General features: G+C 43.4%; 1 protein-coding gene across 1 annotated transcript in view; it reads right to left on the reverse strand.

Annotated features, from left to right (window-relative positions):
* The window catches only part of LOC121553174 (galactosylgalactosylxylosylprotein 3-beta-glucuronosyltransferase 2-like), a 36,760-nt gene extending 14,944 nt beyond the window's left edge, over window positions 1-21,816 (reverse strand). Inside the window, exon 1 of the mRNA XM_041866113.2 lies at window positions 20,636-21,816. Coding sequence (XP_041722047.1) covers window positions 20,636-21,157 — 522 coding nt within the window. The 5' untranslated portion in view covers window positions 21,158-21,816. The remainder of the gene's footprint in view (window positions 1-20,635) is intronic.
* Between the last annotated feature and the right edge of the window lie 4,546 nt (window positions 21,817-26,362).

The raw sequence follows: 26,362 nt of genomic DNA on the forward strand, positions 1-26,362 counted from the left end.
CATCAAATAGCCACCCCTTGCTTTGACGACAGCTTTGCACACTCTTGGCATTCTCTCAACCAGCTTCACATGGAATGTTTTTCTAACAGTCTTGAAGGAGTTCCCACATATGCTGAGCACTTGTTGGTTGCTTTTCCTTCACTCTGCGGTCCGACTCATCCCAAACCATCTCAATTTGGTTGAGGTCGGGGGATTGTGGAGGCCAGGTCATCTGATGCAGCACTCCATCACTCTCCTTCTTGGTAAAATGGTCCTTACACAGCCTGGAGGTGTGTTGGGTCATTGTCCTGTTGAAAAACAAGTGATAGTCCCTAAGCCCAAACCAGATGGGATGGCGTATCGCTGCAGAATGGTTAAGTGTGCCTTGAATTCTAAATAAATCCCAGACAGTGTCACCAGCAAAGCACCCCCACACCATAACACCTCCTCCTCCATGCTTTACGGTGGGAAATACCCATGCGGAGATCATCCGTTCACCCACACCGCGTCTCACAAAGACACGGCGGTTGGAACCAAGAATCTCCAACTTGGACTCATCAGACCAAAGGACAAGTTTCCACCGGTCTAATGTCCATTGCTCGTGTTTCTTGGCCCAAGCAAGTCTCTTCTTCTTATTGGTGTCCTTTAGTAGTGGTTTCTTTGCAGCAATTCGACTATGAAGGCCTGATTCACACAGTCTCCTCTGAACAGTTGATGTTGAGATGTGGCTGTTACTTGAACTCTGTGAAGCATTTATTTGGGCTGCAATTTCTGAGGCTGGTAACTGTAATGAACTTATCCTCTGCAGCAGAGGTAACTCTGGGTCTTCTATTCCTGTGGCGGTCCTCATGAGAGCCAGTTTCATCATAGTGCTTGAAGGTTTTTGCGACTGCACTTGAAGAAACTTTAAAAGTTCTTGAAATGTTCCGTATTGACTGACCTTCATGTCTTAAAGCAATGATGGACTGTCGTTTCTCTTAGCTTTTTTGAGCTGTTCTTGCCATAATATGGACTTAGTATTTTACCAAATAGGGCTATCTTCTGTATACCCCCCCCTTCCTTGTCACAACACAACTGATTGGCTCAAACGCATTAAGAAGGAAAGAATTCCACAAATTAACTTTTAAGAAGGCACACCTGTTAATTGAAATGCATTCCAGATGACTACCTCATGAAGCTGGTTGAGAGAATGTCAAGAGTGTGCAAAGCTGTCATCAAGGCAAAGGGTGGCTACATGAAGAATCTCAAATATAAAATATGTTTTGATTTGTTTAACACTTTTTTGATTACTACATGATTCCATATGTGTTATTTCATAGTTTTGATGTCTTCACTATTATTCTACAATGTAGAAAATAGTCAAAATAAATAAAAACCCTTGAATGAGTAGGTGTTTTAAAACGTTTGACCGGTAGTGTACAGTTACTATGTGTGTGTTTGTATACACTTGTGTATATGCTTGCTTGTGTGTGTGCATGCATTTGTTTGTTTGTGTGTGTGTGTACCATTTAATTCATAATTTCCACTATATATCCCGTTCTAGTGTTATTCGCCTTTCAGAACCTCAAACCTGAGGTGATTCTTCACACAAACGGTTAGGGCAGGGCCTAAATCTTTCATGTCTCCTCTCTTCCTCCCAGCACTCAACAGACTGATGGGAAGACTCTCTCTCCCTTTCTCTCTCCCTTTCTCTCTCCCTTTCTCTCTCTCTCTCCCTTTCTCTCTCTCTCTCTCTCCCTTTCTCTCTCCCTTTCTCTCTCTCTCTCTCTCTCTCTCTCTCTCTCTCTCTCTCGCTCTCTCTCTCTCTCTCTCTCTCTCTCTCTCTCTCTCTCTCTCTCTCCCTCTCTCTCTATCTCTCTCTCTCTCTCTCTCTCTCTCTCTCTCTCCACCCCCTTTACCCCTGCAAACAGCTTTGAAGCATTGCTCAATGCTGTACCCCTTGAGCTTGTGCGACGCTAAAACCCTTCTCCCCCTTTCTGTTTCCTCCAGGTTTTTAAAAAAAGGCTTCTTGTCGAGTCTATCAAAACGGGGATGAAAAGAGAGTGAATGTCCGCTCGCTCAATGTTTACTGTTCCCGTGTGTAATCTTTATTCCAGCTTTGTGGTACAGCATCGTTTCCAGCCTTAATGGCCTTTGATGGGGTTTTAACCTGAGTAGCCTGATGAAGAATGTTGTGGATTAATCAAATAGATGACACTGGGTAGCAGCAAAAAAATTAGTTGACATTAATTTGGTTCTAATTATGTTAAGTCCAGATCCTGTACCTTGTTTGGATATGCATAATTCCTCTAATTAATGGAGACTAAGGGATGGAGCAGTTGTTTAAAATGCATCCTTAAAAATGCATCCAATGTATTCTGAATTAAAAAGTACCCCTGTAGTACCCCTATAGTACGCCTATAGTACTCCTATAATACCCCTATAGTACTCCTATATTAACCCTATAGCACTCATATAGTACTCCCATAGTACCCCTATAGTACTCCTATAGTACTCCCATAGTACCCCTATAGTACTCCTATAGTACCCCTATAGTACCCCTATAGTACCCCTATACCCCTATAGTACCCCTATAGTACTCCTATAATACCCCTATAGTACTCCTATAGTACCCCTATAGTACCCCTATAGTACCCCTATAGTACCTCTATAGTACCCCATACCCATATAGTACCCCTATAGTACCCCTATACCCCTATAGTACCCTTATAGTACCCCCATAGTACTCCTATAGTAATCCTATAATACCCCTATAGTACCCCTATAGTACTCTTATAGTACCCCTATAGTACTCCTATAGTACCCCTATAGTACTCCCATAGTACCCCTATAGTACCCCTATAGTACCCCTATAGTACTCCCATAGTACCCCTATAGTACCCCTATAGTACCCCTATAGTACCCCTATACCCTTATAGTACCACTATAGTACCCCTATAGACCTACCCACTATAGACACTCCTAGACATGAGATGATTGAAATCCAACCACACACAGATCAGTGATTACCCAAAGGAAGGGAGGAAAGAAGGACGAATGTTCAATTGGATCAGGGCCTCAGAGCAAAAGCAAAGGGAGACCTGGGAACTGTAAAGATTGATTAAAAGCTCCAGCCTCTTCAGGCGTGGACCCAGACAAAATCAACCTTATAATACCTGAGCTAGAGAAATAGTAAATACCATTCAGACAGAATCCACTCTGCAGAGAATTCTAGCTATAAAAATAGACCAAAAAATATTTTCTTTGTGACCTATAACCTCTACTGGCTACACTGGCTATCTGATAGCGTTTTGGAACATCGAGGAAACCAGATCCCATTATTGACATACATTGGATTTTGACACAGTAGATGGGTTCCTAGTCTCTATCTGAAATAGAGGTATACTTTCCACATAGCAGCATTGTCTGACTGAGTGGTCCAGAAAATGGTCATACCTCAAAGGATAATCAAATCAAATCACATTTTATTGGTCACATACACATATTTAGCTGATATTATTGCGGGTGTAGCGAAACGCTTGTGTTCCTAGCTCCAACAGTGCAGTAGTATCTAACAATTCGCAACAATTCACACAAATCTAAAAGTAAAAGAATGGAATTAAGAAATATATAAATATTAGGATGAGCAATGTCGGAGTGCCATTGACTAGAATACAGTAGATACATATGAAATGAGTAAAACAGTACGTAAACATTATTAAAGTGGTCAGTGTTCCATTATTAACGTGACCAGTGATTCCATGTTTATGTACATAGGGCAGCAGCCTCTAAGGTGCAGGGTTGAGTAACCGGGTGGTAGCCAGCTAGTGACAGTGACTAAGTTCAAGGCCCCAAGCTTAATGATGAGCTTGGAGGGTACTGTGTTGAAGGCTGAGCTGTAGTCAATGAACAGCATTCTTACATAGGTATTCCTCTTGTCCAGATGGGATAGGGCAGTGTGCAGTGCAATGGTGATTGCATCGTCTGTGGATTCGGAGTGGACTTTTGACAAAAGAGGGGAATAGGAGAATACTGCCGGTTACCATGTAAGATATCATCTATCTAGCAACATAGTCAGTGAATGTCTAGGCTGCTTTTCTTTGCTCCACATTAACAGAGGTGATATGTAAAGCATATGCATATACAATGGGATTTTTAATGATACAGTATAAATCCATTATAAATGTGTTTCTCTCCAAGAGAATAAGCTGTCATTTAATTGTGTGCTCCTACGCTCTTTCCTTGGTACGATTTTAATCAAGCCTTCTCCATGTGTCATTAATATGCATAGCGGGCGCTATGAAAGAGAGAGAGAGGGAGAAAGGATGAATTAAATTAGAGGAGAGAAAATGAGGAGTTTATGAAATGGTGATGCAATGATACATGGTATGTGTGCGGGTTGGTGTAGGAGGTTGGGGGTGAGCTTGCTGTTTCTGAATGAATGATGAAGTGTGTGTGTGTGTTTGTGCTCTAAGGGCATCGTTTCTGTCTCCATCCTTCTAAGCAGCTAGGTGTGGGGCGGGGGTGGATTCAGGGTTGGAGGTTGACAATGCCAGCATTTCGACAGACTCACGACTCACACTGCTCCTGAGGGGGGAGAAATAAATGAGGGGGGAGAAATAGAGGAAGGGAGAGAAAGAGAGGGAGCAGGGGGAGGAGAGAGGATGTGAGAGAAGAGAGAAGAGAGAAGAGGACACGGAAAGAGAGAAGAGTGGGAGAGGATGGAAAAGGAAAGCAGGGAGGAACAGATCCAGAAATAAGGGAAAGAGAGAGGGAGGAGTCGAAGGGCAGGGGACTGGAGAGGAGATGTAGTGGGAGAATAGAAGGGGTGTGCCAGTGCAATAACGAGTAACCAGAGCTAGTGTAAAATCAAGTGTCTGTTCTCACGCCCTGTTCTACGGTCTTCACCTCTCTCACACCTCCTTCACTTTTCTCACCACTCTCTCTTCTTCACTACACTACCCTTTCTCCCTCCTTCCCCCTCCTCCTCCCCACCACCCACTCACCTACTCAGCCACAGACAATTTCTATCTGTGGGATTCTCTCCTTTCTGCTTCAGTTCCCAGAGAGAAAAAAAAAAACTCTAGTATGTAATTATGATAATTGCTCACATGGGTTTGATGGAATTGGATTTCAGATTTTGCTCTTCTTCTCTTCCTTGCGGTTCCTTTGTGCCCTTTCTAGGGGCCTACTGAACACTTTGAAACCATGGCCATTGATTGAATTTGTCCTGACAATGTGTCAGCTTAGTTCAAGTCCAATTCTTGTCAAGTATGTAGGCCTATCTTAAGTATGTAGGCCTATCTTAAGTATGTAGGCCTATCTTAAGTATGTAGGCCTATCTTCCACACCAATGAATAGTCTGCTCATTTCAGAATGTCGTTTCTACCATTGTTGAGGTGGGAGAGACAAAATTGTGTTCTATTCTTTTCATTCAATGGTAGGCCGTTCTACCTCACTTTTACCAACATGTCTCCTGCGCCTAAATTACTATCACCCAGAAGCACTGACATCTGTAATTATGAAGTGCATTGAAAGGCTGGTCATGACACACATCAACACCATCATCCCAGACACACTAGACCCACTCCAATTCGCATACCGCCCCAACAGATCCACAGATGACGCAATCTCAATTGCCCTTCACATTGCCCTCTCCCACCTGGACAACAGGGGAAATAACTATGTGATAATGCTGTTAATAGACTACAGTTCAGTGTTCAACACCATAGTCCCCTCAGCTGGGGACCCTGGGACTGAACACCTCCCTCTGTAACTGGATCCTGGACTTCCTCACGGGACGGCCCCAGGTGGTGACGGTAGGCAACAACACCTCTGCCACGCTGACCCTCAACATGGGGGCCCCTCAAAGGCGTGCTTAGTCCCCTCCTGTACTCCCTGTTCACCCACGACTGCGTGGCCATGCACGACTCAACACCATCATCAAGTTTTCTGATGATACGACAGTGGTAGGTCTGATCACCGACGCTGATGAGACAGCATACAGGGAGGAGGTCAGAGACTTGGCAATGTGGTGCCATGACAACAACCTCTCCCTCAACATCAGTAAGACCTAGGAGCTGATTGTGGACTATAGGAGAAAGAGGGGAGAGCACGCCTCCATCCACATCGACGGGGCTGTAGTGGAGCGGGTCGAGAGCTTCAAGTTCCTTGGCGTCTACATCACTAAGGACATAACACGGTCCACACACACCTGTAGAGTCGTGAAGAGGTCACAACAGCGCCTCTTGCCCCTCAGGAGGCTGAAAAGATTTGGCATGGGCCCTTTCGGATCCTCAAAAAGTTATACAGCTGCACCATCGAGAGCATCTTGACTGGCTGCATCACCACTTGTTATGGCAAATGCACCACCCTCAACCGCAAAGCGCTACAGAGGGTGGTTTGGACAGCCCAGTACATCACTGGGGCCGAGATCCCTGCCATCCCGGACCTCTATATCAGGCGGTGTCAGAGGAAGGCCAAAATAATCACCAAAGGCTCCAGCCACCCAAGCCATAGACCAGAGATGGGCAACTCCAGTCCTTGGGGGCCTGATTGGTGTCACACTTTTGCCCCAGCCGCAGCTAACACACCTGACTCCAATAATCAACTAATTATGATTTTCAGTTTAGAATGCAATTAGTTTAATCAGCTGTGTTTGGTAGGGATGGGGAAAAAGTGTGACACCACTCTGGCCCCCGAGGACTGGAGTTGCCCATCCCTGCCATAGACTGTTCACTCTGCTACCGTCCGTCAAACGGTACCGGAGCATCGGCTCTCTGACAAACAGGCTCAGAGACAGCTTCTATCCCGAAGCCATAAGACTGCTAAATAGCCATCAGACGGCTAAATAGTTAAATAATGGTTACCTGGACTATCTGGACGGACCCTATCTTGCACTGATTCTATGCACACTCACAAGACTATATATACACAGTATACACACTCACACACACACACTACACGGACACTCTCACACAAAACACACACATATTCACATACACTACATACGCGCACACACACACACACACGACACACACACGCATACCAACAACACAAACACACACACACACATTTTTACAATCACCATATGCTGCTGCTGCTACACTGTTAAAAAAATGGTTCCAAAATGATTATTCGGCTGTCCCCATAAGAGAACCCTTTTTGGTTCCAGGTAGAACCCTTTTGGGTTCTATATAGAACCCTCTGTAAAGGGTTCTACCTGCAACCAAAAAGGGTTCTTCAAAGGGTTTTCCTATGGGGACGGCCAAAGAACCATTTAAGGTTCTAGATACAGTAGCACCTGTTCTTTATTTTACTCTTGTTATTATCTATCCTTATGCCTAGTAACTTTACCCTGCCTTCATGAACATATCTACCTCAAATACCTCGTACCCCTGCACATTGATCTGGTACTCCCTGTATGTAGCTCCATTCTTGTGTATTTTACTCCTCGTGTTACTATTTGTATTTTTTCTTTATTATTATTGTTTAACTCTGCATTGTTGTGAAGGGCTCGTAAGCAAACATTTCACGGTTAAGTCTACACCTGTTGTATTAGGCACATGTGATTTGAGCACTATTGGCCAGCCATTTCCTTCAAGCCTTTGACTGAAAAGGTTTATTCGACAAGCTGTCTGGTTGCAGTAATTTTAAGTCAGACCAGTGCACATTTCTGACTGACAGACTGGCAGACTATGCTTACCCAAACACTTGGGAGCCATTCAGTATTGGCTACGGTGCTGCAGTTATACTGCTACCGCTAGCGCACAACTCCCCACTCCCCGGGAGCAAAATGCAAACTCACCCAAAGGCTATGATTGCTCACAGGGCATTAATGTGAAATGTGCACGGTTCTGTTTGCTGACACTCCATTCCGAGGCAGCAAAGCTGGCGGAATGTCTGACACACATAATTAATTGTGCAGAGCCGTGACCTGCTAATGCTTGAGATCAAAGAAAACATCCAATAATTATTTCTTTATGCATTGGATTTCCGTCTGGTTTCCTCTCAAACTCAGACATAAGGGACCATTAGAAATTTTCTGTGAGGGGACATAAAAAAAATAAGTACCCCCCTCCCCAACGTAAAAAATATTTTCACATGACCCTCCCCTTGTACTGTAAAAGAAATTGCACACCCTCCCCCCTCATTCAATTTACTCAAAGTAATGTTTACGGCCACAAATAAAAATAACTGTAGCGACCCTGTGTTTATAAAAATTGATATTGACTTTGCCACTTCAGCATGCTTTTGTGGCACAGTCGATGCCAGGCAGGGCTACGGGCCAGAAGGTTGAGAGTTCGCCAACCACCATGGACGTGTCACGACTTCTCCTCTCCTTGTTCGGACAGGCTTCGGCGTTCATCGTCACCGGCCTTCTAGCCACTGCCGCATCACATCTCATCATTCCATTTGTTTTGTCTTGTCTATTACACACACCTGGTTCATATCCCCTCATTAGTACGTGTATAAGTGTTCCCTCTGCCCCCTTGTCCTTGTGGGTGATTGTTTAATGTGAGGAGAGAGCAGCTCGGTTGAGCTCCGTGTATTTTGTATTGCCAGGGTATATTTTCCCCGTGTGCCTGTTTTGTTCCAGTGCGCCTGTTTTGCGCACTGGACTGTTTGATGCTATCCTGCGTAACTCTGTATTCCGGAATAAACTCGGTATTCTGTGATTTACCCTCCTGCGCCTGACTCCTTCAAATCACCCATCACAGGACGAGCTCACTCTCCCTGCCTGTTTCATTACACTACAATCAGAGCCGGCTGCAGACAATGATCAGCTAGGGGGAAATCAGATTTTCTATATTTTGATGCTATACTTATAATTATATAGAATATATGCAACTAATTATCCACCAACAGGATTCTGTGCCAATGCACCACACAACCAATAAGTAAAGCACATACCGACATCGGGCACTTCAATATCATGGTTTGCGTTTTCAACACCACAATAAAATAGACTATATAAATCTTGACAAACAGAAAAAACATCCCTCTGATTAGTATGTGTATATTTGTGCCCTCTGTTCCCCATTGTTCTTGTCGATTATTGTCCCATGTCCATTGGTCTCGTGAGTACCGTGTATTGTGCTCTGGTTGTTTACGGGTCTCGTCCCATGTATTGTGTAGAGGTTACACATCGCTCTTTGTTTGGGTTACATCCCTTTTGTATATACACTACATTTTACATTTTAGTCATTTAGCAGACACTCTTATCCAGAGCGACTTACAGTTAGTGAGTGCATACATTTTTCATACGGCCATACCAGGCAGTGATGCAACCAGTTAGGATCTGAGGACCCAGCCAAAACTTTTCAGTCTCCTTAGGGGGAATAGGTTTTGCTGTGCCGTCTTCATGACTGTCCTTGTGTGCTTGGACCATGTTAGTTTGTTGGTGATGTGGACACCAAGGAACTTGAAGCTCTCAACCTCCTCCACTACAGCCCCGTCGATGAAAATGGGAGCGTGCTCGGTCCTCTTCTTTTTCCTGTAGTCCACAATCATCTCATTTGTCTTGATCACGTTGAGGGAGAGGTTGTTGTCCTGGCACCACATAGCCAGGTCTCTGACCTCCTCCCTATACGCTATCGTCGTTGTCGGTGATCAACCTACCACTGTTGTGTCATCAGCAAACTTAATGATGGAATTGGAGTCGTGCCTGGCCATGCAGTCATGAGTGAACAGGGAGTACAGGAGGGGAATGAGCACGCACCCCTGAGGAGCCCCTGTGTTGAGGATCAGCATGGCGGATGTGTTGTTACCTACCCTTACCACCTGGGGGGCGACCCGTCAGGAAGTCCAGGATCCAGTTGCAGAGGGAGGTGTTTAGTCCCAGGGTCCTTAGCTTAGTGATGAGCTTCGAGGGCACTATGGTGTTGAACACTGAGCTGTAGTCAACGAATAGCATTCTCACATAGGTGTTCCTTTTGTCCAGGTGTGAAAGGGCAGTGTGGAGCGTAATAGAGATTGCATCGTCTGTGGATCTGTTGGGGCTGTATGCAAATTGGAGTGGGTCTAGAGTTTCTGGGATAATGGTGTTGATGTGAGCCATGACCAGCCTTTCAAAGCACTTCATGGCTACAGATGTGCGTGCTACGGGTCGGTAGTCATTTAGGCAGGTTACCTTAGTGTTCTTGGGCACAGGGACTATGGTGGTCTGCTTGAAACATGTTGGTATTACAGACTCAGACAGGGATAGGTTGAAAATGTCAGTGAAGACACTTGCCAGTTGGTCAGCGCATGCTCGGAGTACACGTCCTGGTAATCCGTCTGGCCCTGCAGCCTTTTGAATGTTGACCTGTTTAAAGGTCTTACTCACATCGGCTACGGAGAGCGTGATCACACAGTCGTCCTGAACAGCTGATGCTCTCATGCATGTTCCAGTGTTACTTGCCTCTAAGTAAGCATAGAAGTAATTTAGCTCGTCTGGTAGGCTCGTGTCACTGGGCAGCTCACGGCTGTGCTTCCCTTAGTAATCTGTAATAGTTTGCAAGCCCTGCCACATCCAACGAGCGTCGGAGCCGGTGTAGTACGATTAGATCTTAGTCCTGTATTGACGCTTTGCCTGTTTGATGGTTCGTCGGAGGGCATTGCTGTCACGCCCTGGCTCTGGGGACACTGTTATGTTGAGCCAGGGTGTGTAGATTTGTGTTGTAGTTCTAGTTGGTTCATTTCTATGTTGGCCAGTGTGGTTCTCAATCAGAGGCAACGAGTGTCAGCTGTGGCTGGTTGTCTCTGATTGGGAACCACATTTAAACAGGCTGTTTTCCCACAGTAGTTGTGGGATCTTGTTTCTAGTTGGTTTGTGTTAGACCGTGAACTGTCACGTTATCGTTTTGTTTATTTTGTCAATATATCGCTAAATAAAGAGTATGTTTGCCTGCAACGCTGCGCCTTGGTCCTCCTCTGTTCCCGACGAGCGTGACAATTGCGGGATTTCTTATAAGCTTCCGGGTTAGAGTCCCGCTCCTTGAAAGCGGCAGCTCTATCCTTTAGCTCAGTGCGGATGTTGCCTGTAATCCATGGCTTCTGGTTGGGGTATGTACAGTCACTGTGGGGGGGCCAACAGTCGATGCACTTATTGATGCCATCGGAAGAATTTACCACAAATCGAATGTGCACAGATGGGCTACAGGACTTTTGAAGTAGCCTAATCAGATTAAAACATTGTGACTGGTTGTGTTTATGGCACATATAACAGGTAATACATTTTTTAAGTTAAATTACAAATATTTAGGCTATATTGAAGCATTAGGTTATAGGTGCATGAGGAATAGCTGCGGATTGGAGAGGAGGCAGAGTGTGCGTTAAGCTTTCCTGAATAACTAGGCCTGCTGGGAGCAAATGTGGCCACATTATTATAGGACGACTTGGGAGAATGATGATCCGCAACAGACAGAGCTTCTCATTATCAGAAGTAAAAATACAGCCAGACTGGCCTGCTACTGTCCCTTTCTAGACCTTATAAATGTCGAAAGTAGATCCACAACTGATCCAAATGGAATGAATGGAATGAAACATTCAAATCACAGGGCTTTTGCACCATTATATAAATGACATTTTCACTGCAGCCTAGAGTAGAATGTTGTACCCACTTGAAAACAAAAATGCAATTATTCATTGCATTGTGGCGTTAGAGTAGTCTAGGTAGGATAATTGTATTGTCCCTAAACAAGATCAATAGGGGAGCTTTTTGAGCTGTGTGTCTCACTGTTTTTTCATGCACAATGACACACCTGGCCTCTCAGCTGCCTATCAGCTATTCCTATTTGTTCTTGTGTGGATTCATATTGAAAATTGGTGCACCTTTGAATTATTTTTTATATGTGGTATGATTGCTAGTTAGCTTATTTCAGGTCTGGACAAACGATCCACCTACTTCTATTGTCACTATGAATGGTGGATAGAGGGCAGGATAGACACACTGGTAGACTATTGACCTGTGGTATAGTAATAGTAAACGTGCAGAAAAGTGTAGTGCATAAGGGAAGTACAAAAACACCTTGATATAGGGGAGGTGCATGCAAGCAGATTAGGAAATGTGGCTAGAATGGAAGAAAATATACAGTAAAACCTGCAAAAAAGTGAACGTAAACCAGGGAAAAAACAAACTACCCCACCTGTGCCCAATGAAAAACCACCCAAAAAAAGTTAGACAACCCTCCCCTATTTCGAACGGAATCTCTTTTGGGGTGTTGTTTCATCACATCTAGGATGATCAAATACCTACTCTAAAATCAGTAAGGCTAGTAACATCACTCACTCACTAAGTCACAGTAATTTAAATGTGGTGATATTGTGAGGGAATTGAAGATAGGCTGTTATTAATTATGTAAGGGATAATCAATGAGGGCTATGCATTCTATGGAAAATAATGACCATTCATGGAGTTGCATTATTTTCCAGAAAATGCATAGATCCCCGAGCTGATTATCATGGCTATAATTAAACACATTTGCCTCTAGAAATGTGTTCAACATCCACTGAAGTAGCTAGCAAGTTTATTAGATAGCTACGGTAGTTGACGTGGTAACCAAACAAACAGACGTGCTAGTTTAGCTAGCCAAACCATCAGTCCTAGCTTGCTATTATGAAAACAATACCAATACTGTTTTCAATTCGACATTTGCTTTCAAAAGCATCTCAAACATAAAAATGAACTATAGCCATTGAATTCTATCGTGCAAATATACCGTGCATTATTTAAGCAATAAGGCCTGAGGGGGTGTGATACATGCCATTATAAACTGGGTGGTTCAAGCCCTGAGTGCTGATTGGCCGACAGCCGTGGTATATTAGACCGTATGGGCTCCCGAGTGGTGCACTGCATCTCAGTGCTTGAGGCGTCACTACAGACCCCCCAGTTCGATTCCAGGCTGTATCACAACGGGCCGTGATTGGGAGTCCCATAGGGCGGCGCACAATTGGCCCAGCGTCGTCTGGGTTTGGCCGGTGTAGGCCGTCATTGTAAATAAGAATTTGTTCTTAACTAACTTGCCTAGATAAATAAAGATAAAATAAAAAAATAAGGTATACCACGGGTATGACAAAATATTTATTTGTACTACTCTAATTACGTTGGTAACCAGTTTATAATAGCAATAAGGCACCTCGGGGGTTTGTGGTATATGGCAATATACCACGGCTAAGAGCTGTACCCAGGCACTCCGCGTTGCGTTGTGCTTAAGAACAGCCCTTAGCCGTGGTATATTGGCCATATACCACACCCCCTCAGGCATTATTGCTTAAATATGCAGTACCAGTCAAAAGTTTGGACACACCTACTCAATCAAGGATTTTTCTTTCTTTTTACTATTTTCTACATTGTAGAATAATAGTGAAGACATCAAAACTATGAAATAACACATATGGAATCATGTAGTAACCAAAAAAGTGTTAAACAAATCAAAATATATTTTATATTTGAGATTCTTCAAATAGCCACCCTTTGCCTTGATGACAGCTTTGCACACTCTTGGCATTCTCTCAACCAGCTTCACCTGGAATGCTTTTCCTTCACTCTGCGGTCCAATTCATCCCAAACCATCTCAATGTGGTTGAGGTCGGGGAATTGTGTGTCTGTACCAGTATCACAGCATGTGTGTGTGTGTGCTTTATGTGTTACAGTAATGGCTCAGATAATGGCACAGATCTGTGTGTGTGTGTGCGCGCCTGGCTGCCCATGTGTGTGAGACTGACATTCACTCTCCTTCCAGATTGGAACTTTGCCTTAGCTGTCTGTAACAGATGGCTTCACGATGTGTTACTCCTCTTCTTGTTTCAGTTTCCTCTGAAGTTTGGAATGGAAACTTGTGCAGGTGTTGTGTCTGCAGCTGATAAGAAGTGAGATACTTCCTGTCTGTACCACCGGTGGGCTCCAGGGATTGGTCTCTGAGTTGGTGTGATCCTCATCATCATTACCCTCACCTCACATCCACACCTTTTTAACGATAAATATTGCATTATGTGGGCCAATCAAAAGATCAATCTCTAACACATTGTATTTATTATATTAGTTATTTGCATATGATGCGTTTAATCAGATTTAGCGTTCATTCGTTCTCATCTACAGTTCCATGTAATAAATCAGTGACATTTAGAATGTGTATACTGTATATATAGACATGTGAACTTTAAGATAATATATGGCAAAAACGAGTTAAACAAATTAAAATATATTTTAGATTTTAGATTCTTCGAAGTAGCCACCCTTTGCCTTGATGACAGCTTTGCACACTCTTGGCATTCTCTCAACCAGCTTCATGGGGATTGCTGTGAACAGTGAGAGACAGAACAACAACAACAAAATCCAGAAATACGCATGTCAAAAATGTTATAAATTGATTTGCATTTTAATGAGGGAAATATGTATTCGACCCCCTCTCAATCAGAAAGATTTCTGGCTCCCAGGTGTCTTTTATACAGGTAACAAGCTGAGATTAGGAGCACACTCTTAAAGGGAGTGCTCCTAATCTCAGCTTGTTACCTGTATAAAAGACACCTGTCCACAGAAGCAATCAATCAATCAGATTCCAAACTCTCCACCATGGCCAAGACCAAAGAGCTCTCCAAGGATGTCAGGGACAAAAATTTCCCTCATTAAAATGCAAATCAATTTATAACATTTTTGACATGCGTTTTTTCTGGATTTTGTTGTTGTTATTCTGTCTCTCACTGTTCAAATAAACCTACCATTAAAATTATAGACTGATAATTTCTTTGTCAGTGGGCAAACGTACAAAATCAGCAGGGGATCAAATACTTTTTTCCCTCACTGTATACAGTGTGTTCGGAACGTATTCAGATCCCTTCCCTTTTTCCACATTTTGTTACGTTACAGCCTTATTCTAAATATATCATCATCAATCTACACACAATACCCCATAATGACAAAGCGAAAACTGGTTTTTAGCCATTTTTGCAAATGAACAAAATAAATATATATACCTTATTTACATAAGTATTCAGACCCTTTGCTATAAGACTCGAAATTGAGCTCAGGTGCATCCTGTTTCCATTGATCATCCTTGAAATGTTTCTACAAATTGATTGGTGTCCACCTGTGGTAAATTCAATTGATTGGACATGATTTGGAAAGGCACACACATTGTCTATATAAGGTCTAGGTCTAGATTTAGCAGGTGGTGCACTGGCTGGAATGCGGTTTTAACCAATCAGCATTCGGGATTAGACCCACCCGTTGTATAATTCCCTATAGCGCATGGTATATTTGCACGGTAGAATTCAATGGCTATAGTTTATTCTTACATGTTCTATGTTTGAGCTGCTTTTGAAAGCAAAAGTCGAATTGAAAACATTATTGACATTGTTGAATTCGATTTTCATAATAGCAAGCTAGGACTGATGGTTTGGCAGTCTGTTTGTTTGGTTACCAAGGCAACTACTGTCACTATCTAGTAAACTTGCTAGCTACTTCAGTGGTTGTTGAACACATTTCAACCTGCAAAAGAACACATTTATAGCGGTAAATATGCTAAATTGTAGCCATGGTATGAAAGGGTAATCAACTCGGGGCTCTATGCGTTCTCTGGAAAAGAATGCAACTCCATGGAAAGTTTTGTTCCACTCCGCTGGTGCGTTGTGGAACACACCTTCCACATCGTTGATTATTTTCCAGAGATCGCATAGCCCCTCGTTGATTATCCCTTAAATATACTGTATACTGTGTATATATAGGAACTCAGTCGGTGTCTCAACTTACTGTTGAGAGTTAGAATAGTAGAACAAGTGCAATTTCTAAATTTGGTTGTGCGTCAGCAGTTTTTCTCTTGTTATGTCAGTCACTGACAGTCACTCAATTAACTAATGTCAGCTAACATTTTTTAGATTGGTAAATTAGTCTAGTCAGCTATCTAAACTTTTAGTAATAATGGTCGAATTATCGACCGGGCACGAAGGCACATGCTCAAGGGCCCTGACCTCCAGGGGGCCCCCATTGATTTTGTTAGTCACTCTCACTCAGATATCATATTAACCTGGCATAAGTCACGGCAAAATGTGTAGAATTGCAGGAAATTAGCTTAAAAACTGCAACATTTGCTCTCCACCCTATGGCAAAATGTGCAGAATTGCAGGAAATTAGCTGTAAAACTGCAACATTTTCTCTCTGCCCCATGGCAAAATTAGTAGAATTGCATGAAATTAGTTATAAAATTGCTAAATCTTCTCACTGCCCCATGGCAAAATGTATAGAATTGCAGAAAACTTGCTTTAAAACCGCAACATTTACTCTGCACCCCAAGGCAAAATATGTAGAATTGCCAGAAATGAACTCAAAAACGTCATTTTCCCCCCTTCGCCGTCAAGAGGGGGCGACTAACAAATATATGCTTAGAGACCCCTAAATGTTAGAGTCGGCCCTGGCGGGTAGACTTTGTCATTAGGCACAGATTTAGGATCATCTCCCCAAACCGTAAAGGGTATTATAACAGTGTCCAGCGGCAACTTCATACTATCCCATTGGAGAACTGGAGAAATCAGCACTCCTGCTCTGAGATGCTTGCTTGATACATACTGCCCCTGATTCTCAGTTGAACTGGTGACATGGCAGGGGGTTAGAGTAGGCTATGTGATTGTTTGAGGCGGCCTTGTGTGAATCACATCGTATCTGAAGTTGTCACTGGGTGATGAGGGCACAATGCTCCTCTTTCCTCCCCCCCTCCCCCCCCACACACACACACAATGCAAAACCCATGTGTTTCCTATCTCCGGAGCAATCAATGAGAGACGAGCCCCTGCTGTCGATCAGGTTATTTCAACAGGAAATTATATTGAAGATTACACAGTCACAGAGACGACTCACTCAAAACAAGTGATATGCAAATCAAATCAAATCAAATCAAATTGGATTTGTCACATGCGCAGAATACAACAGGTGTAGACCTTACCGTGAAATGCTTACGTACATGCCCTTAACCAACAATGCAGTTCAAGAAATAGACTTAAGAAAATATTTACTAAATAAACTAAATAAAATAAAATAAAAAGTAACACAATAAAATAACAATAACGAGGCTATATACAGGGGGTACCGGTACCGAGTCAATGTGCAGGGGTACAGGTTAGTCGAGGTAATTTGTATATGTAGGTAGGGGTAAAGTGACTATGCATAGATAATAAACAGAGAGTAGCAGCAGTGTAAAAACAAATTTAAATAGTCCGGGTGGCCATTTTATTAATTGTTCAGCAGTCTTATGGCTTGGGGGTAGAAGTTGTTAAGGAGCCTTTTGGACCTAGACTTGGCGCTCCGGTACCGATTGCCGTGTGGTAGCAGAGAGAACAGTCTATAACTTGGGTGACTGGAGTCTTTGACCATTTGTTGGGCCTTCCTCTGACACCGCCTAGTATATAGGTCCTGGATGACAGGAAGCTTGGCCCCAGATATGTACTAGGCCGTACACACTACCCTCTGTAGCGCCTTACGGTCGGATGCCAAGCAGTTGCCATACCAGGCGGTGATGCAACCGGTCAGGATGCTCTCGATGGTGCAGCTGTAGAACGTTTTGAGGATCTGGGGACCCATGCCATATCTTTTCAGTCTCCTGAGGGGGAAAAGGTGTTGTCGTGCCCTCTTCACGACTGTCTTGGTGTGTTTGGACCATGATAGTTTGTTGGTGATGTGGACACCAAGGAACTTGAAATGTGAAATGTACTCTGTTAAGTGCAGGTTTTTGTTCCATCCAGAATCAGTGCTGGAACTAAAGCCTGCACACACAGTGGCCCTAAAGGACCAGAGTCAGCCCATCAGGATACCCCAGCCTAATTTCCATATCTGGTGGCTGAATGCACACATAGGCTATCTGATGACCCCTATATTAGATTAGCTAACTGATAAGGGACAGTTCGCAAAATAGGGGAGGGTTTTCAAACTTTTGTTTTGCTTTGGGGAGGGTTATGTGTTTTTTTTATTGGGCACAGGGGAGGGTAGTGCATTTTTTCCTTGGTTTACATTCCCCATTTTGCAGGTTTTACTTCATAATTCCTTCCATATAGCCACATTTTCTCATCTGCTTGCATGTGCCTCCCCTATCAAGGTGTTTTGATACTTCCCTTATGCACTATGCTTTTCTGTGCTTTCTATACCACAGGTCAATATAGTCTACCAGTCAACTGTCTATCCTGACCTCCATCCATAGTGACAATAGAGGTTTGTGCAGATCTCCAATAGCTTAACTAGCAATCATACCACACACAAAATCATTAAAATCTGCACCAATTTCTATATAAATCCACAAGAACATAGAGGAATAGCTGATAGGCAGCAGATAGGCCAGGTGTGTCATTGCACGCGTCACTGATTCCGAACTTTTGGGTTAACTAGCAATCATACCATACATAAAAAGCCCCCCCTCCCCATATTATTAAGAATTAAAAAATAATAATAATAATGATCTCGGAGCCGTGATGCAAAATGATCCAAAAGTAATGTCCCAACAGAAAGTTACCCCACCTGAATAATGCAAAAGTTAAATTTGAACTTCAATTCATGAGAAGAGAGCGTGCAGGAGACAGTCAACTAGCTAATAAGGTAAGCAGCAGACAGCTTTGTAGCAGCGGCCACGGCATAATCAAACGGAGGTGGACAGCAAATGGTGCTGAAAGTCATTTGAGTAGGCCTAAATCATTTCAACAATTGCCTTCACTAACAACAAGAGGGCTTTGTTGGAGCCTATTTCTTCCTATTTAAGAAATGAGAGGTAGGCCTACCTGTTTGACAAACACGATTATGCTATCCATAGATTTAGTCGGTAGCCAAATCCACCAATAGCCCTACTGTCAGCATGCACTCCTTAAATATCTCTGTGTCTGTGAAAGGTTTGGTTAAAACCAGTGCTCGAATTGAGGTGGGAGGCTATGTGAGGGTTAGCGACATCTACATGACTCTGGTAAGTGAATGCCATGCCCTTCGTTAAAGAAAGCTGGGCAAAAAGGATAGCCTACCTATTGTTAGCTTTATATTTAGAAAATAAATAAGTAAAAAGGATCCTAGTAACATAAAGTGTTCTATAATGATGCTCAGCTATGTGATGCCTTATGCTAGAAACATGCCTTATGTTAGAAACAATAACTGCGAAAGATGCGACTCCGAAGCATATGGTGATATCTTTGCTTCATCTCTATGCCATTTTGAGGCTGAGACACGGCCTTCTATATTCAAGGAGACAAAAAATGACTGCTATTATGTCTGTATCAGCTATTCACTTTCTGAAAATAGAATATGTTTAAACCCAGGCAGCTTTTAGGGAAGCACTTGTTACATTCTGTTGTTGGGTTAGGCCTAATTAAGCAACGGACAAGTAGCCGACAGTTGAAGCTTCCATTTTTCTGTGTCGGTCGGGTCTCTAGGTGGAAAGGTAACTTTTGAAAGTAGGCTATGCTTAGATTCATTCAATTATTTGCATACAACAACAGTTGCAAAAAATATACTGGTTTGACACTGGAGAAATATGGTAAGAATGCATATTTCTGTGTCCATTCTTCCCTGAAACTCCTATTTTCATTATCCACCTTTCTGTTGAGGCTTTGAGAGATACATTTTCTCTTGATTGCAAGCTGATTTTCTCCAATCAATGCACAGAGAAATAGACATAAAAAACTAATTTAATAGAGCCATTGATGATTTTATCAGTGTAATCAGATCGAAATTATTATGTTATTGTCATTGATTATAATCTAAACAGATATGTTAGAATCTTGTTCAATTTGTAGTGAGGGCCTGTATGGATTGGGCAGCTTATCATGCTAATTATATTCTGGCCCGCCAACTATTAGCTCAGAAATAAATTGGCCCTAGGCCAAACCTAGTTGCTGACCCCAGACATAGAACCTACCTAATGCTTCAATATAGCCAAAGTATTTGTCATTTCACTTTTCAAATGTATTACCTTTTATGTGTGGCAGAAACACAACCAGCCTGATTAGGTAGGCTACTAAAAAAGTATCCTGTAGCCTAGCTGCACATGTTCATCCACTCCACTCTAATATAATTCTAACATCCAAACTGCTGGGGGCCATTTGATGAATGGACATCTGTTACAAAACACCAAAATGTTTAATGATGTTCAGAGATTGTCAAGCCAAGCCTTCGATACTGAGTAGGGAGGGATGTATTTTCTGTTTTTCGAGATTGACACTCTATTTGATTGTGGTGTTGAAAACGCAAACCATGATGAAGCACTAGAAGTCTGTAGCATGTAGCATATGCAGTTATGCGTTGCTTATTGATTGTGTGTGTGGTGCATTGGGACAGAAACCTGTTGGCTGCTAAATTCGTTACATATACACTATTGTATATAATGATAATATGTTGAAAATCGGATTTCCCCCTAGCTGATCATTGTCTGCAGCCTTCACTGATCATAGTCTAATGAGATAGGCATGGGGAGAGTGAGCTGGTGGTCCATGGTGGTCGGCGAACCATTGAACCTGCAACCTTCTATCCCCTAGCCCTGCGTGGCATCTACTGTGCTACAAAACCATGCTGAAGTGGTAAAGTCGATATCCAAGTTTATAAACACAGGGTTGCTATAGTTATTTGTGGTGGTAATCATTATTATTTTGGTGCATTTTCGAGTAAATTTCGAACTGTCCCTAAGCTTTTATCTGATGTTAAAGACATGCCATGTATCTGTCATTGATTTATTATTACCTCTTCAAACAGTTCCAGGCTGTATGTGTTGTCATCGTCTGCGAAGAATACTACCCCAACATCCTTCCTGGAGCGATGCGACCGCAGCCACGACAGAGCCGTGTTCCTCTGCTCAGTAGCACGGGGCATCCCGGTCCGTTTGAACCGGCGGGGCGTAAAGATGTTCAGGTGTGTGTACTGCATCCCCGAGCGGGCGAGAAAGCGCGCCACCAGCTCCGTGCGCACACTCGAGTCCTCCACTACTATCCAGTGGAAGCGAGGAACCTGGCGGAAGGTGTTAGCGAGCCGGGTAAGTTCAGCTTTCTGGACTGGCCGGTTATAGGTCGGGGTGATGGCGTAGATTACCGGGAGAGCGGAGCGGTTCGCCCGGGGTGGGCTGGTTCTGTCTTTCCTCTGTGCTCCCCCGCCGCGACCCAGGGCTGGACTTCGGACGGACGTCCTCGTGTCAATATGGATCATGATGATGACGATGAGGACCCAGGGCAGGAGGATGAAGAAGCGGCTGTAGAAGAGCGATTTCATCTTGCCGAAGTTAGGGGATAAACATCTGAGACGTGCACTCACTTTACCTCACTCACTCCATCACACCCAAGCATTCCACGAACCTACAGCGACAATTTGCACTCCCCAAAGCAATTTTAATGACCACATAAGACCGATTTTTAGACATGAGGACTTGGTTTCTTGCTATCTCCGATAAACTGTCATAAATCTCAAAATTCATCCCGTGTAGGGTTATGAAAACATAGACACGTCCGCGTCCCGTCGGGACCGTTTGCTGAGTCTCCTCAGTGGAGAGGATCATATCCCTCGAACGACAGAGCGACGAAACGAACCCCTTAAAAACAACAGGTAATCCCTCTTAACACGCCTTCAGCCCACCTTTCCGATAAACCGCAAATAGCTTTTAAACAGACCAAAACGCAGACCTATCCACTGGCGGCTGTAACCGTAGTCCGGGAGAAAGGGTATCATTCCCGGGGCTAGATGCTGGTTGAGTCGGTGTCTAGTCGGGCAGTGGTGAGAAGCAGGTGCATAAAGAGGGTAAACTGCGATGTGGAGAGAAAGGGGACGGGGAAGACAGGAATGGACGGAGAGAGAAAGAGAGTGGAGGAAAAGGGGATAAAAAGAGGAAGACTTTGTTATGCTGCTAGAGGAACACGTCAGTGTCCGCTGAGGATGGAGATAAACTCACCCGAGAGAGAGAGAGAGAGAGAGAGAGAGAGAGAGAGAGAGAGAGAGAGAGAGAGAGAGAGAGAGAGAGAGAGAGAGAGAGAGAGAGAGAGAGAGAGAGAGAGAGAGAGAGAGATGCTTTCGTTTTAAATTATTATCGGGACTTTGAATTTTAACTGCAGGTTGTCCTCACCAGCAGGCATTACAATTAAAATAGATAAAGAAATATATATGGTAGCTAGGTAAACCAGTAGCCTATAGCAGGAAATTCGTAGGCCTATAGACTCCGTCTCAGATTGTGGAATAGTTTCAGGCAAATAGGCTTCAAGTTTGATGACATATCTGGTCATCCTTACATGGTTTTGGGCATCACAGAGATTAGCCTAACATACACATTCTCTGACACCAATATTGATATTCTGGAGTTTTTATATCATATCAGGTACCCTACAGTCATGGTCAAAAGTTTTGAGAATGACACAAGTATTGGTCTTCACAAAGTTCGCTGCTTCAATGGTATGAGATATTTTTGTCAGATGTTACTACGGTATACTGAAGTATAATTACAAGCATTCCATACATGTCAAAGGCTTTTATTGACAATTACATTAAGTTTATGCAAAGAGTCAATATTTGCAGTGTTGACCCTTCTTTTTCAAGACCTCTGCAATCCGCCCCGGCATGCTGTCAATTAACTTCTGGGCCACATCCTGACTGATGGCAGCCCATTCTTGCATAATCAATGCTTGGAGTTTGTCAGAATTTGTGGGTTTTTGTTTGTCCACCAGCCTCTTAAGGATCGACCACAAGTTCTCAATGGGATTAAGGTCTGGGGAGTTTCCTGGCCATGAACCCAAAATGTTGATGTTTTGTTCCCCGAGCCACTTAGTTATCACTTTTGCCTTATGGCAAGGTGCTCCATCATGCTGGAAAAGGCATTGGTCGTCACCAAACTGTTCTTGGATGGTTGGGAGAAGTTGCTCTCGGAGGATGTGTTGGTACCATTCTTTATTCATGGCTGTGTTCTTAGGCAAAATTGTGAGTGAGCCCACTCCCTTGGCTGAGAAGCAACCCCACACATTAATGGTCTCAGGATGCTTTACTGTTGGCATGACACAGGACTGATGGTAGCGCTCACCTTGTCTTCTCCGGACAAGGTGTTTTCCGGATACCCCAAACAATCGGAAAGGGGATTCATCAGAGAAAATGACTTTACCCCAGTCCTCAGCAGTCCAATCCCTGTACCTTTTGCAGAATATCGGTCTGTCCCTGATGTTTTTCCTGGAGAGAAGTGGCTTTCACCAGGCCATCCTCCAAAAGTCATCACCTTACTGTGCGTGCGGATGCACTCACACCTGCCTGCTGCCATTCCTGAGCAAGCGCTGCACTGGTGGTGCCCCGATCCCGCAGCTGAATCAACTTGCTGGACTTTCTTGGGCACCCTGACGCCTTCTTCACAACAATTGAACCTCTCTCCTTGAAGTTCTTGATGAGCCGATAAATGGTTGATTTAGGTGCAATCTTAATAGCAGCAATATCCTTGCCTGTGAAGCCCTTTTTGTGTAAAGCAATGATGACGGCACGTGTTTCCTTGCAGGTAACCATGGTTAACAGAGGAAGAACAATGATTTCAAGCACCACCCTCCTTTTAAAGCTTCCAGTCTGTTATTCTAACTCAATCAGCATGACAGAGTGATCTCCAGCCTTGTCCTCGCCAACACTCTCACCTGTGTTAACAAGATAATCACTGACATGATGGCAACTGGTCCTTTTGTGGCAGGGCTGAAATGCAGTGGAAATGTTTTTGGGGGATTAAGTTCATTTTCATGGCAAATAGGGACTTTGCAATTAATTGCAATTCATCTGATCACTCTTCATGACATTCTGGAGTATATGCAAATTGCCATCATCAAAACTGAGGCAGCAGACTTTGTGAAAAATTGTATTTGTGTCATTCTCAAAACGTTTGACCACGACTGTATTTGTTTAAATGCAATTAATTGCTTGTGCTTAGAAAATGTTGAACATGGTGTTGTTTTTTTCTCCCATAAGGAACTATCATATGGCTCATTATCTCGTGTAACAATCTATATTGATCTATAGCTTCTGTTCTGCCAGACTCTGGTATTTTATCAATACAGCTGAAAAATAGAGCCTGATTTGCATTTCATTATTGTCAATTGGCCAAACAGATTAAATCTATACTGGTACATAAATATGGAGTGCATTTTTCAATGTCAGCATAAAGTGTACTCCTGAGTGGCGCAGTGGTCTAAGGCACTGCATCGCAGTGCTAACTGTGCCACTAGAGATCCTGGTTCGCAGCCGGCCGCGACCGGGAGACTCATGGGCGGCGCACAATTTGCCCAGCGTCGTCCAGGGTAGGGGAGGGAATGGCCGGCAGGGATGTAGCTCAGTTGATAGAGCATGGCGTTTGCAACGCAAGGGTTGTGGGTTCGATTCCCACGGGGGGCCAGTATAAAAAAAATATGTATTCACTAACTGTAAGTCGCTCTGGATAAGAGCGTCTGCTAAATGACTAAAATGTAAAATGTAAATGTAAAGTGAAATCTCCACTTTGAGTTATGACTAGTCTATTACTTATTCCGCACATCTAGCTCCACCCTCCTTCCCCCGATAGGCTCTGTGCCATCAGCATGTACCTGTCAATCAACTGTCAGACTGTCTCGTCAGTGCCCCAGTTCCATCAGAGACTCCATTCTTACTGGGTATCGACATGTGACAGCGCTCTTTGCTACTGGGAATTACATGATGAAGGATTATATGAGAAATTAATGGCTCACTATCAGTTTTGGTGGTGGAAATCAGAGCTGGGTTCTGTTCTGTTGTTTGGGCCCTAAGGATTGGCTATTATCTGACATCATGTCACATGTCACAGAAGTTGGTCTGAGTAAGAGAGACAAGGGAGCATGACACAGAGTGATGTGGTTGCTAGAGGCAACAATACAGTGTATAGCCTACCTCTTCTGTCTAGTGAGGCCTCAATAATAGTGTGTGTGTGTGTGTGAGAGAGAGAGAGAGAGAGAGAGAGAGAGAGAGAGAGAGAGAGAGAGAGAGAGAGAGAGAGAGAGAGAGAGAGAGAGAGAGAGAGAGAGAGAGAGAGAGAGAGAGAGAGAGAGAGAGAGAGAGAGAGAGAGAGAGAGAGAGAGAGAGAGAGAGAGAACCCTGGGGATAGTCTACTCTTTGTCATCCTGGTAATGCAGCAGAGAGACTGAAAGAGAAAGAAATACATGCAGAGAAAATGAGGGAGGGGGAAGGAGATGGATGTTTACTGATGGACAGAAATATCCAGTTAGCTCCCAGACCCAAGACAATAAATGAGAGTTCCACCGTATACGCATAAATCACTGTGGAACCCAATTAAGCGATAATTTAGAGTTCAATTCAAATCAGAGACAAATTTAGATCCTCTCAACAAATGGAAAGTCTACAACGCATTTGTCAACACCATTAGCATAGAAATGACTTTCCATCCACCCTATTGTGTAAATTGGAGACGAGCTAATACATTTCCCCCAGCATAACTCAATTGCCGCAGGTTTGCAGTTGATGACATTAGCTGTTTTATGGACAAGAGGAAGGAGCTGCTATTGAATTTACTCTCAGCCCCAAAATCGAGCCCGGCAAATGTATTTATTGGAATTTCGCAAATAATGATTTTTTTATTCCCAATTTGATCTGCCTAAGATGTTAGGGGGTTTGTGTGTGTGCTTTACTCCTCCATATACTGTAATGTAAAGTTTTGTATGGAGGCAATTCTAGGTCTAATAAATTCACTTGATAACCATCGCCTCTCCAACCTAATAGAATTTGATAGGTCACTTTATTGGTAGAACCAGGAGGAGTAATGGAGTCTCTGTTGTCAATCTGTCCACCACAGCTTTTCTCAACATTTTCTCTAGCGACTTTGTCATTCCCCTTGTCAGTAACAAGACATACACACACACACACACACACACACACACACACACACAGTGTAAATTAAGGCAATTAAGCCAATCCCGAATGACCCATCTGCCACTGTAAAGGAATCGATTCCTAGGATGCTCATTGGCAGAATGTCTATCAAGCACCTTTTAAAATGTACTTATCTAAGCACTTACACCCCCACACACTACATAATGGATGAAATCAAGTCCTATTCATATCTGTCATTCAATAGAATCTGACACAGTCCTCTATCACTGCAAGGCTTTGTCGAAAATCTAACAGTGTCAGTTTGAAAAACACATCCACTAACAGCATCACATAATTACTGCAGTACCAGTGTGTTGTTTGTGAGGACATGAAAACACTTACAGCAACCAAACAAGCTGGTGTTAGGCTAACCTTGAGTCTCTGCCAATATCTGTCCTGATTTACATAACAGAAGCGAGCTTCCCTCTGAACGCAGTGTGCTGTAAACTATTTTTTCCGCTCTGCAATGTGATAGAGAGAAAGAGAGAGAGAGAGCGAGAGAGAGAGAGAGAGAGAGAGATAGAGCAGTCAAAGCATGCTGATGATATTTCTGGCTTCAAACATTTATGTTAGAGA

This window comes from Coregonus clupeaformis, chromosome 37 (genome assembly GCF_020615455.1).
Source record: "Coregonus clupeaformis isolate EN_2021a chromosome 37, ASM2061545v1, whole genome shotgun sequence".
Taxonomy (NCBI): Eukaryota; Metazoa; Chordata; class Actinopteri; order Salmoniformes; family Salmonidae; genus Coregonus; species Coregonus clupeaformis.